This window comes from Populus euphratica, unplaced genomic scaffold (genome assembly GCF_000495115.2).
Source record: "Populus euphratica unplaced genomic scaffold, PopEup_1.0 scaffold272.1, whole genome shotgun sequence".
NCBI lineage: Eukaryota > Viridiplantae > Streptophyta > Magnoliopsida > Malpighiales > Salicaceae > Populus > Populus euphratica.
The window spans coordinates 277,867-291,466 of record NW_011500156.1 but is presented as its reverse complement, the minus strand read 5'-3'; the positions used below and the strand labels follow the sequence as shown (position 1 = coordinate 291,466).

At 33.2% G+C, this 13,600-nt stretch overlaps 1 protein-coding gene and 1 long non-coding RNA gene across 2 annotated transcripts in view; one reads left to right on the top strand and one right to left on the bottom strand.

Moving 5' to 3' along the window:
- Positions 1-11,828, bottom strand: part of LOC105111102 (uncharacterized) — a 23,002-nt gene extending 11,174 nt beyond the window's left edge. The window contains exons 1-3 of the long non-coding RNA XR_839568.1: positions 11,818-11,828; positions 6,671-6,675; positions 4,096-4,098 (exon numbers count right to left, since the gene is read on the bottom strand). This is a non-coding gene — a long non-coding RNA (uncharacterized LOC105111102). The remainder of the gene's footprint in view (positions 1-4,095; positions 4,099-6,670; positions 6,676-11,817) is intronic.
- Positions 9,455-10,858, top strand: LOC105111101 (PPR containing protein (DUF179)). The gene is made up of 2 exons (XM_011006362.1): positions 9,455-9,758; positions 9,953-10,858. Exons 1-2 carry the CDS (start codon positions 9,614-9,616, stop codon positions 10,717-10,719), a joined length of 912 nt encoding a protein of 303 aa, XP_011004664.1. The 5' UTR covers positions 9,455-9,613; the 3' UTR covers positions 10,720-10,858.
- Positions 11,829-13,600: the final 1,772 nt, after the last annotated feature.

Here is a 13,600-nt window from a genome sequence, read left to right as displayed (position 1 = left end):
TTGGACTTCTAGAACTCCAGATATGAGTCAAACACTAAATAGTGTTCGGGTTGGAGAACAGACTTTTTTGTTGTTGCTACAATTTGGACTTGAAAATGACATTTTTAAATCTTGGGCTCCTTATAAAAATTGTAAGCCCATGTCTTACCTTTCTATTTATATAAAGTAGACCTATATTTGAGATTAATAGCTTCAGATATGACCCAATTACAAACAGTGTTCCGGTTTGGACTGCGCCACCATACATCTCGTTTCTAAGTTTGGCCATCTCTTTGTCCTTTCAATTTCGGTTCTTAAACTCATCAATTAATCATTTCATTTATGTGATAGGCCTGCATTTAAAATGAACATTTACTATAAATTAAAGGTATCTTACATTATTAGATATGTTATTACAAAACATGCTTTAGTTAAGGAGTTATTGATACTTTAAGTGCAAAATGATGATATAAAACCTTCATAAAAATATATTTTTAAGTACTATTCATGTAGAAAGAGAATAAAGGGAAAAAAAGAAAAAAAAAAGAAAATTCAGATAAAAAAATGAATAAAATAAAATAAAATAAATATTATAATTCATACAATAATTTACCTCCCCAGCAACGACGCCAAAAACCTTGACACGACTGAAAAATTAATATCTTCTCCTAAATGTAGGAGTGTCAAAGTAATAAATAATCTAGTAAGACAGAGATCGAACCACTAGGAGGTTAATTATACAAATTATAAACAACAATAACAATAACAATAACAATAACAAAAAGTTAAAGAGGACTTTTAGAATGTAAGATTAATATGAGGATTAAACAATGATAAAAACAAATATCTAAATTAGAGGATCCACTAATGGTATTTCAAATAAGTATAATATAAAACTCTTTTTATTACTCAACTGGAAACCATGGACAAAAGAGGTTCCAATCGGATTAAAAATTGTTAATATAATTCATTAGTTATCTTATTTGAATAATGCTAATGCTTGTAAATGTTGTCAGATATTCATGATTATAACTTATGTTAACAACAAATCAAGTTTCTTTCATAGTATAGGTGTAGGTCATATACCAAGCGGTTAGACTATGAAAGTGTCACGTTTTGTTGTACTAAGTATTATATAACATAAATTTAGATTAACCATTTATCAAGAAAAGTATTAAAAGTAAATAAGATAACAAATGCAGAACATGTTAGTATCAAACATTAAAGTCCATATTAAGCTTACACTATATTTATTCTTACACCATTAATGTAATATTTTTACATTAATATAATAAACTTAGCTAAACATAATAAAAAAGAGAAATATAAATAAACAATATAAGAACATAAATATAGTAAAGAAAATGAAAAGCATAAATAAAAGATTAAGAAAAATATAACATGAAATAAAACTTAAACATTACAAAAAATATAAAGAAAGAAATAAACAACATGATCTTGATCTAAAAACCAAGGTACCTAAATGCATGACAAATGCCTTATTTTATAGGTCAAAATTAAGAACTATTGATTTATTGATTAATTGTTAAATAGGTGATCAAATCTTGATTTGGTGACAATCTTTATCTTCGTGTTTGAACAAAACGTCATTGCTAATGTCGAAATTCAAACATACTTAAATCATGAAAGTTCTAGGAAATTGTCTTTAATTTTTAAAAAACAAAAAAATTAAGGTCATTTGAACTTCTAGAACTCAAGATATAGGTTGAATATTGAACAGTGTCTAGGCTGTATAGTGTCTAGGTTGTATAATAGATTCGGACTTCTCCGTTGTTGCTAAGATTTGGACTTCCAAATAGTATAATTGAATTTTATATTCCATATGAATGTTTTAGGTCTATATCTTAGCTTTCCATCTATATAGAGCAGACCCAAATCCAAGTTCTACAGCTTCAGATATGATCCAATGTCAAAATAGTATTTCAGTTTGGACTAAACCAACATTTATTTTCTAATCTTCACCCTCTTTTTATCTTCACAATTTCAGTAGTTGAACTCATCAATCAATCATTTGATTTATTTAATATGACTACATTTAAGATGAACATTTACCATAAATTAAAAGTATCTTATAGTATCAAACTTGTTATTATAAAACATGTTTTAGTTAAAGAGTTATTGATACTTCAAATGCAAAATGCTAATATAAAACCTTGATAAAAATACAATTTTAGGTATTAATCAAGCACCTTTTTCAAAAGATCATTGGTTATAAATTTATTTAATTTGACTTTCTAAATTTTAATTTTCTTGCAATTTTATCTCTAATTTCAATCAATTGACTTTGTAAGAATTAAGTTTGGTCCTCTAAAATTTCAATCTTCTCGATTAAGTCCAAATTAGGCTTTCAAACTTAATTTTTCACTAATTAAATCCCTAGAAAAATTAATTTCACCAATTAAAAGTATAATTAAATTGTTGCACCTAATTGAATCTTTTAATTTAACTAAAATTAATCCTTAAACATAATTAAACTTTTAATTTAGCCCATAATTAATTCAATTGGCATATTAAAAATCTAACTAAGTCCTTGTACAATTTTTATATGCAGATTTATTCAATAATTATTTAATTTGATAGTGAATATGCATTGTCTCTTCAGTCATGAATATAATAAAATATGATTAGGCTCTTCATTTTATCCAAAACTCCAACTTTATTCTTTTATATATTTGAAACCTTTTTTATCTTACTTTTTCCAAGTTACTAGTTATTATTATTATTATTTAAAAGGAAAAAGGAAAATTTAAGGGGGGCAAAAAATATGTTATAACAATGTCTAAGCCCTTCTTTATAAAACTAAAAGATATTTCTTTTGAGAAATGAATTATTAATAACTAAATCTTCACTTGCTTTGTATCTTGGACTTGTTAATTGATTTCTTCACTCAATTACATATGTTTATTGATATGATATTCATATAAAATCTATTTAAATTTAATTTTATCTAAGCATATCAAAATCTATTTTTCATTTAATTGTTATAATCAAATACAATATATTGTAAACATTAATATGTGACTTATTTTTAGGCTTTGTTCAATTTAGTTTTTTAAATGAGGATTTTTACTTTGGATTAAATATAAACATTAAATATTTTTCATGCTTTGTTCCAATTCTTTTTAAACTTAGGCCGGTCTAAATTACAGATTTTGTGAATCACAAGTCAATTTATTGAAATAAACATAACTATAAAATAATGTATTTTAATTTTAATTTTTGATTTTTTTTCAAATTGAATCCCCACTTCTTGAGACGAGTATCAAGTATTTATCTAAATAAAAAACCCAATTAAAAAGATAATTCCTTATATATATATATATAAACATCATCACTATAATAAATAATCTAATAATATGAATTCATTTACTTTTTCATCATACACTCTATCATTCATTGTTTTTAAGCCAAGAATATTTTTCTCTTTGAAAACGTGAAGAAGCTTAAGGGTATGTTCAGCAATAAAAATAATTTTCAAGTTTTCCTTTTCTCTTTTAAGTTTTTCTTTTTCAACAAAAAGTTAAAAAATTGTGTTCATAGAAGTTTTTCTTTTTCTTTGTTCAAGTGGGTGGCTTGCTTGCTTTAACATGTGGTAGCCCAAGGGCTTTATAATAAACGAGTAACAGACAGATTACATGATGTTAGGACCCAAGTGGAAAATCCTTAGAGCCTCAACCAAACCCCCTCCATAGTCTCCTCAACTTCTCCTTTTTGCCATCCTTGAATTCATGCACCTGCAGAATTTGTCTTACAAAAATGCAAGCCATCTTCTATGTCTAAACAAATGCAAATTTCAGTACCAATAAGAGCCCCATCATGGGTCTCAACAAGAAGGATCTTTCAACAGAACTTACAAGACCTTCACAAATGTACAAACTTAAACCACATAAAACAAGTTCATGCCCAAATCCTCAAACAAAATCTCCACCAAGACCTTTATGTAGCGCCCAAGTTAATTTCAGCTTTCTCTCTTTCTCAAGAAATGACTTTAGCTATTAATGTTTTCAAACAAATCCCTGACCCTAATGTCCACTTGTATAATACTTTTATAAGAGCCTGCGTGCAAAATTCCCATTCTTTACTGGCTTTTGAAACTTTCTTTGAAATGCAAAGGAATGGGCTTTTTGCTGATAATTTTACGTACCCTTTTCTTTTAAAGGCTTGTAATGGACAGTCTTGGTTGCCTCTTGTGAAAATGATACATAACCATTTGGAGAAATATGGGTTTTTTCAGGATTTGTTTGTGCCCAATTCACTTATTGATAGTTACTGTAAGTGTGGTTTGTTGGGTGTGAAGTCTGCAATGAGGTTGTTTACGGTGATGAATGAAAGAGATGTGGTTTCTTGGAATTCTATGATTAGAGGGTTATTGAAAGTAGGGGAGTTGAGTGAAGCTTGCAAACTGTTTGATGAAATGCCCATGAAAGATGCTGTTAGTTGGAATACAATACTGGATGGGTATGTGAAGGCAGGAGAGATGAATAAAGCGTTTGGATTGTTTGAGAGCATGCCAGAGAGGAATGTGGTGTCGTGGTCGACCATGGTTTCTGGTTATTGTAAAGCAGGTGATATGGAAATGGCTAGAATGTTGTTTGATAGAATGCCGGTCAAGAATTTGGTTTCTTGGACTATAATTGTATCGGGCTACGCTGTAAAGGGGCTAGCAAAGGACGCCATAAGATCGTTTGAGCAAATGGAGGAGGCCGGTTTGAAGCCTGATGATGGCACAGTTATTAGCATACTAGCTTCTTGTGCAGAGTCTGGTCTCCTTGGTTTAGGGAAGAGAGTTCGTACTTCTATTGAGAGGATTAGGTACAAGTGCAGTGTTAATGTGTCTAATGCATTGGTTGACATGTATGCAAAGTGTGGTCAGGTGGACAGGGCGCTAAGTGTGTTCAATGGGATGTCAAAAAAAGATTTGGTCTCATGGAATTGCATGCTCCAAGGGCTAGCCATGCATGGCCACGGTGAGAAAGCGCTACAGCTCTTTTCTAGAATGAGGCAAGAAGGGTTCAGGCCCGATAAAGTTACATTGGTTGCTGTTTTGTGTGCTTGTGTTCATGCAGGCTTTGTTGATGAGGGAATTCGATACTTTCATAATATGGAGAGGGATTATGGCATTGTTCCCCACATTGAGCATTATGGTTGCATGGTGGACCTTTTGGGTCGTGGAGGTCATCTTAAAGAAGCTTTTAGGCTTGTGCAAAGCATGCCAATAGAACCAAATGTTGTTATTTGGGGTACCCTTTTGGGGGCCTGTAGAATGCATAATGCTGTGGGACTTGCAGAGGAGGTACTAGATTGCTTGTTTAAGCTGGAACCATCAGATCCTGGTAATTACTCTCTGTTGTCAAATATTTTTGCATCTGCGGGAGACTGGAGCAGTGTTGCCAATGTAAGGCTGCAAATGAAAAACTTTGGAATACAGAAACCATCAGGGGCTAGTTCCATTGAAGTGGATGATGAGGTCCATGAATTTACAGTATTCGATAAATCACACCCTAAGTCAGATAAAATTTATCAAATGATTAACAGATTGGGTCTGGACCTGAAGCGAGTTCACGTTGTCCCGAAGGTATAGCTGTAGGGGTTGGTTGTCTTTAGCTCAACTGGAAGAAGCATTGCTAAACAACTGCATCATTTCCGTTGTCTTTAGCTCAACTGGAAGAAGCATTGCTAAACAACTGCATCATTTCCTCATTTGAAGCGTAGGAAACACTGTTTTGGGGATGCACAAAATGCGTAATGCTGTGGCCTGTACAAGTTGTAGAGGAGATACTAGATTCCATGATAACGTTGGAAACATCAGATCTGGATGATCACTTTGCGATATATTTTTGTCTCTGCAGGTGATCAGAATTGTGTTTCCAATGCATCCGTGGAAGCTATGCTTCACCAATGAGGTCTGTCAATTTACTTGTATTTCGGAAAATTATACTGTGAATCATTGAAAACTTGTCGTGATTCAGAGATTTTATCAGATCCTAAAGGGAGTCAGCTAGTTCCATCATGTACCTGCAGAAGTGGATGGGCTTTATGTTCAGATGGATTCTTTGCTAAACTGTACCAATGTTTTCTAATCTTGGTACATATGCAAGACTTGTTCAAACTATTACTGTGATCTGTTAACCACATTTCTATATGAATGTCTATCATCTTTGATGCAAGATACTGACCTTTGCTGTTATGCTGATACTCATCTTGGCTAGGACAATAGTGATGTCTTGAATAGCCCATGTGTAAGCACGGGGACCTGGTAGCAAGAGTGTTCATTGTTACAAAAAATGTACTGAGGGAAAAACTATGCAAGATTACCCGCCCCAAAATCCTGCTTAAATAAAACCACAACCAAGCTTAAACAAAACCTATCAACTTTGGATGTAATGTTGTTTTTGTTCTGGCATAAAAACTTAACTAGTACAGTTAGATTTAGAAATCTTTGAAAGAGAGAAGATCACAAAGAAAAGGAATTAAAGATAGAAACACCAAAATTAGAAATGTAGGAAAATCAGTTGAGCATTTGCAGTCTGCATTGACAATAAACCCATACAACTTCTCATGCCATACTAAGAAAATAATCCTTATGATTTATTCCCTAACAAATTCAGCAGTATGATAACATCAAGGAAGGTGAACACCATCCCGAATTCTCATCCTGGTGTCAGGTTACTCTGGCTATAAAGCAGGAAAAGCAGGTCCTGCCTCAAACAGGCTGTGAACTTGCCTAGAATGTAGGAGCTTTTTGGAAACTCTGACAGATGTTTAAAGATGAGCATTGCTGAAGCCTGCATGACCAGAGCTTGGTAGCAGGCAATGTCGAGCCTCCATCGAACTCTACCAGGAAGAGTTGAAGAAAGTAGCGATTGCAGTTCAAAATGAAGATAATGATGAGAAAAATAATAAACAGTAGTTCCTGGTAAGCTTGCAATTTTATCTGAAAAATATTCTTGGAACTTTTATGGGATAGTGTTAACGTGTTTATTCAAATGACCTTATCCTATGAAGGCTATTACATTTTCTATCTGAGTCAAATGACTTGTTTTTATTTATAGTACATATAAGCCTTTGTGACAGTGAAGATTATGGTTAGATTATGCAAGTGTTGCTATGTTTTTGTGATGCTATCTTTTTCCATTTAGGGTATTCTTGAAATGTTAATTAACTGGTAAAATTTAAAAATAGATTTACAAATTGAGACTCTGATTGGTTGAATGCTTCTTGAAGTGCATGCTGTTTTGGTCCTACCTATATAGCATTTCAGAGAGTGAAATATGATTGGCTGATTGCTTGGCTTTCTGATGCAGTTTTTTGGGATAGATATATCGTGTTTTTCTTCCTGATAAGTTTTTCCTGTATTTTGTGCGTTGCCATAAAGAATTAGTTTGCTAGCCTGGTGTTCTTTTCCTTTTACATCCAAGCTCTATCAAAACTGTAACATCTAAATAGTTATTGCATTGTTGCTTCAGTTCAAATTCTGTGTTGTTATTTTGGTATTGACAATCCCAAACTAACATCCAAAAACTTTCTACTGAATTTTGAATCTGAACATTATTCACACTGCACATCATATAAGATTGATGAGTTTTAGAATTAAACACAAAACTACACACATCTTAAACACCAGCTTAATTTGTAAATGGAGTCTTTTACATGGGTAAATTAGGATATACAGGATCGCCTATTTTTGGGATGAGGTTTAAATGGTTAAAAAATCAACCTTGAATTTAAATTTGATTTCATATCTCAGGCCAAAAATTAGGTTAACTGAAACAAGCCTGATGCTTATGAAGGATTGATGTACAGTGTTCACATGTTTATGAAGGATTTAACACGCCAAAGTTAACTTAGCCACGAAATCGCTTGAATTGTACAGGTTGGCATGCTACTCGTGAACCCTTATGCCTCGTCACATGTGGAAAATAATGATGGCAATAGGAGCACTTTTAGGACTCAAGAGATTACAAATGCAAGCTATAAAACTAGGTAGGCATTTTTTTAATCATGTTTGTTTCTTTGGATTCATGACCAAATTAAGGGTTTGTAAAGCATATAATGCATCTGTTGCTGCTGATTTTTGGTGCAAGATTAGGTACTGAACTGATTTATAGAAGGGAAAAAAAAACTAAATTAGATAATGCAACTCATTCTTATCTGGGATTGTGGGGAACTTTCTATCTCATTCACATATCGGATTCTGGCCCCATCAGATGGATTTGAGCTTCTCTCTAGTACATATAATTATTATAATTATTGTTTTCACATGGTTGATGATTTAAGATTTTTCAATGACAGATTCATTTAGAGCTTTATTAAGTTGTTTGCTGTGTTTGCAGGAATGGGAACTGAATTTCTGTATAAGATGCTTTTAGTTCCATTAAGGAGGACCCGAGGTTTTACAGATTTGAATGAACCTTTCCAGGTTGAGGAAGAATATGGTGGCAAGTTTACCTTCTCTAAAGAAGATATACAAGGGCGGGAATCATCTGCAATGCTCAGGCTTCGAATGTTTGGAAAAGGTAGTTTCTCAAAGAACCCTGTAAAGAGCAGGATGAGGGAATCAGCCAATGTAATCTGAATTTAGATAATGAATGGAGAAAGGCAGACAACCTTTTTAACCTTAATGCTTGCAAGGACTTATTTAGCAACACTTTTTAGGGTGTAGGCAGACAACCTTTTTAACCTTAATGCTTACTTATTTAGCAACACTTTTTAGGGTGGTTTTTCTGTTGATATCAGCCATTGATGCTCCTTTTTATTGGATGTGCAAAGTTTTGACAGCATGTTATGTACAATTGAATGCGCTTGCATGTGGTGTGTTTGCATACACGTTCCCAACATTTTTAAGTTTCAACTGATAGTGTGATCCTTTTTTCAGGCCAAACAAGTAGAAGATTGTTACACCTCTAAGCACTTGGCAGAATCAAGAAGGAATAAAAGAGAGCATTAGCAGCAAGAAGATATGTTAGCAGACTGCAACATGAAGGCTTGAACATGAAGTAGGGAACACGTGAGCCCGGGTCATGCCAGTTAATTAGTTGGAGTTTGTTGATCGTTGTAGCCGTATATAAAGAACAATTGTATTCCTTGTATGGCAATAAGAAAATACAGAAGATTATTCTCAATTCTCTGTCCTCTCTTCTTTCGGTTCTTTCTCAAATTCTGTTCTCTCTTCTTTCTCAATCTTGTTAAGCTGGGCTTAACATTTTTATGGAGAATATTTGCCTACACAAAAACCCAGGGAAACCATTTTCAACCACAAGAGGTGCTTCAAGTTCACTCCTCAGCAGATAACTGGCTGGAAACATGACACATCAGTACTGGAAAACCTACAAAAAGTCCCACTAACCCAAATGATCGTCCAGGTGTAGCTTTCACGTCAGTTGCGCTGTTTATGCCATGTGTAAAGAGTCGTATCCATTGGCCCCTGCCTAGCTAGAAAGAAACACCAGAGACTCAACTTGGTTGGAATTGGATGGGACTGATCGGAACACCTTGTGGTTCAGATTAAACCTCACATTTGGATCATTCTCTATTATCCACTTCCAATATCATATTCATTTGGTACACCAAGAAAGAATTAAGAAGAAGAAGAAGAAGCAGAAAGAAAGAAAGCATGGAAGCCTGCTTTCTCACCTCAAACTCCTTCACCAAGACCGTGGAACTTATCCCTTCAATCAAAGCTAGAGTTTTCTCGTATCCCAAGAGAAGTTCTAATGCATTTCAGAGCAAAAGAGTTGCTCTCACCACTTCCATAACATGTAAGTGCACCTCTGCTTGCATATCTTTGTTGACAGTTTTCTTCCTTTCTTTTCCATTACCTTGATTCACTTCATCTTGATCTAATTTTGTTGGGAATTCATGGATCCCTCGATTCTTTTAAGATATCTTTGTTATAAGTTATGATCATGTGTAGCTTAATCAATAACTTATTAACTTCGTATGTTGATGCCAGGTTGCCACATGCCGCCACCATCACCATCTGCTGATGACTGTCGGCCTTTACTTGAAGCTGACTGGAGATCGTTCAGAGCAAGGTTGGTTGCCAATGAACAAGCCCTGAGGCCCATTGAACCTTCCTCAACAGTAGGCCCTGATATTGTTGTGGATCAGCAGCCACCACAAATCACAATTGGGGACAAATGGGCTCATACCATCCATGAGCCTGAGAAAGGTTGCCTACTGATTGCCACAGAAAAGCTTGACGGGGTCCACATTTTCGAACGGACGGTCATCCTTCTCTTGTCAACTGGGCCAGCGAGCCCGTATGGCATCATACTCAACCGACCATCCCTCATGTCGATCAAGGAAATGAGATCAACGGCGCTTGATGTCGCCGGGGTGTTCTCCAACAGACCATTGTTCTTTGGCGGGCCATTAGAGGAAGGGTTGTTTCTAGTCAGTCCAGAGAGGGGTTATGATAACGATAGGGTGGCCAAGAGTGGGATTTTTGAAGAAGTGATGAGAGGAGTGTACTATGGGACTAGAGAGAGTGCTGGTAGCGCAGCTGAAATGGCGAGGAGGAATGTAGTTGGGCTCGGCGATTTCAGGTTCTTTGATGGATATTGCGGGTGGGAGAAAGGGCAGTTGGGAGAGGAAATACGAGCTGGTTATTGGGCTGTAGCAGCTTGTAGCCCAAGTGTGATCGGTCTTAACAAGGTAGGGGCTCTTGGGCTTCGGGAGGAGGTTCTCTGGCTTATGGGCCTAAAAAATGTCTGCTGAGAGAACTTGTCTGAATTGGGCATATAAGCTTGTAAATGGGACCACCAAAATCACAATAGGATTATTTTATTTTATTTTATTTCATTTTCATTCCAAGATGCTCCTTCTGTTCCACAAATGTCAAATATTTTATTGGAGATTGATGGATGACCAACCAAAACCTGAGTTTTAAGAACGGTAGCTTGACTCCATTTCTCAAATATAAAAATCACAATTGTAGCTCATCCAATTTAATTGTTAGGTGGAAAATTAATGTGAGGCTTTCATAGATTTGAATAATATTTATTACATTGTTTATTATAAATAAATAAATAAATAAATAAATGAATGAATGAAGATATGGTGGCAAATAAGCCACTTGTCAAGGAAAAACATTATATATAAAAAAGGATTGAAAAAAGTCAGTGTTAACGTATTGAAGAATAAAGATAAAAAAAAATGATATAAAAAATAAAAATAAAAAAAGAGTTGCGAAAAGTTACATTGCAAGAAAAAAAAATGTTGATAAATAAATCACATGTAAAGGGATAAATAGGTAAAGATAGAAGTAAAAAAGAAAAAGAAAAAGAAAAAGAATTTATTTTAAAAAATATAAAATAATAAATGAATAATGATAAAAACAAAAAGAATAGTTATAAATATATGAAGTGTAAAGTAATAAATAAATTAAATATAAAGTAATAAATAGATAAATAGATTAAGCCTAAAGTAAAAACAAAACAATTTAACTTTTTTTGAGCCAAAAAAAAACTTATAAAACAATGAATAAATAAATGAGGATAAGCACAAAAGGATGGTTTGATCGAAACATTGAGTGGGGCATCTAAGCTTTCCATGCACTTTGAGACAAAGGAAACCATTAATTGGAAGAACATGATCCACTGATTTTTTGTTTAATTGGCAGCAAATGCACTATGGTTTGACCATTAATTAAGGGTATTATCCATCAAGGAATAAATAACCAAACAGTAAAGTAAAAACCCTAAACAATTTATTCATGTACAAGCATTATTAGCTAAGAAGAAATCCAAAGGAGCTCAACTGTTGACCTATTTATGTTTGGCTGTTGATCTCCATTGCATGTTACTATGAATTCACACTATTTTTATCTAAGAATGTATTCTTGATCAATATCATAGATGTAATTTATCTAATTTATCAATATCATATATATGAGGTAGAACTTGAGAGAGAGAACGTTCCCTTGAAACTCTCCTCTGAAATATGTAAAATTGAACACCCACCTAGACAGGCAGAGGGTGAAGATTTGATGCTGTCTTTTTTATACTATTCAACATGCAAAAGACCATTGAATGTAGAAGTTCAACCACAAGCACCATAGTCGCTAGGCAGCCATGAGGAATGCTTGATGAGCCAAAGAGTGATCAACTCTCTCTTCATGTAGCGTCTAGTAGGAGGAGGTGTTCGAAAGTAATTGTTTTTTAAAATTTATTTTGTTTGAAAATATATTATGAATTTGAACTTCCAGTTATGAAACCATGCTTAATTTCCAAGATGGAGCAATAAAAAAAAACAATTTAAAGTCCATGTGGCTTAACATATTAAACCTATAACTTAAATTATAAGAATAAAATAACATTATAAAAACATATAAAATTTAATTTTCAACAAATTTAATGTAATTAAAATCAATTAAAAAAACTAAATACATAAGACCTAGATAAATACCATATAAAATAAATTGAAAAAAAATCATGAGTTATATTTCTTGTAATTAAAATCAATTAAAAAAACTAAATATATAAGACCTAGATAAATATCATATAAAAAAAATTAAAAAAAAATCATGAGTCATATTTCTCAAATACGCGCTTTCAGGAACTTTTCGCTTTTTTTTTTATGGCGCGGCCCTAGCTATATGGAGAATGTCTTCCCTTTGATATGTCCCCCAAACAACAGGGTTCTTATCCTCTTTTGAGATATACTGGCATATTGTTCCAAACCCATGGTGAAAACGGCAATGGAGCTGACTTTCCTCAAACTCGGGAAAGGTTCGCCGAAGCTGCTTTGTAGCTTTGTAGCGAGATGCGTTGTTGGTATATATTCCTACGTGTAAATGGATTCCTTTGCCGTCCGCATGGCTTTCCGTTGAAATAACTATTGCATTGAAAAAGACTTTGTATTCGACCATGGGGGTTGATTTCATCTTTCGGCATGTGACAATGTGAGAAGAATGTACTTTCGTATGGAGCGGGAGCACGGGGTGGTTTTCTTGTTGTAACTTGAGGTGAGACTTTTCACCTCGTTAGTGGTATTGGGAGAAGAGAAGAGATACTAGAAGTAGATTTGTTCTGGGTCGTGAGAAAAGTCGAATTGTTGTGACTCGAGTTATAAGATAAAAATAAATATAATTTAAATTGAATAAAATTATAAAATATGATTAAAAAATCAATTAAAAATAACAAAAAATTAAATAAAGTTAATTTTAATTAACTTGATAAACTCACGATGTAAGTTGAGATCAAGTCAATTTTATAGAAATTCTTTTAAAAAAATTATAAAACTTAATTTTATAATTAGTTCAATGTTAAAAAATAAAATTGAATAAAAATTTATTAAAAAAATAATTTGAATAAATTCAAGCTAACTTGTTAGATTAGTAATTTAGGTTATGAAAATAAAATAAATTTGTAGAAAATAAAAAAATAAAACTTTATTTATTAAATATTAAAATTAAAAAAAGAAGAAGCTCAATTTATGAGCTCAGTAAGTGTAATTTTTAACTTAAAACATTAAAAAAATAAAATTAAAAAAAAACACGTAAATAGTGTTTTGAGAAAGTGATTTACAGCCACGAGGATCTAAAACAAATGCCCCCCCCCCTATCAATACAAATAAATAAATAGTAATAAGAAATAAA

Excerpts from the sequence above, each read along its gene's own strand:
- LOC105111101 (XM_011006362.1), top strand. The coding sequence starts at position 9,614 with ATGGAAGCCTGCTTTCTCACCTCAAACTCCTTCACCAAGACCGTGGAA. Across the intron at positions 9,759-9,952 it reads TCTCACCACTTCCATAACAT|GTTGCCACATGCCGCCACCA; the intron begins GTAAGTGCACCT and ends TGTTGATGCCAG.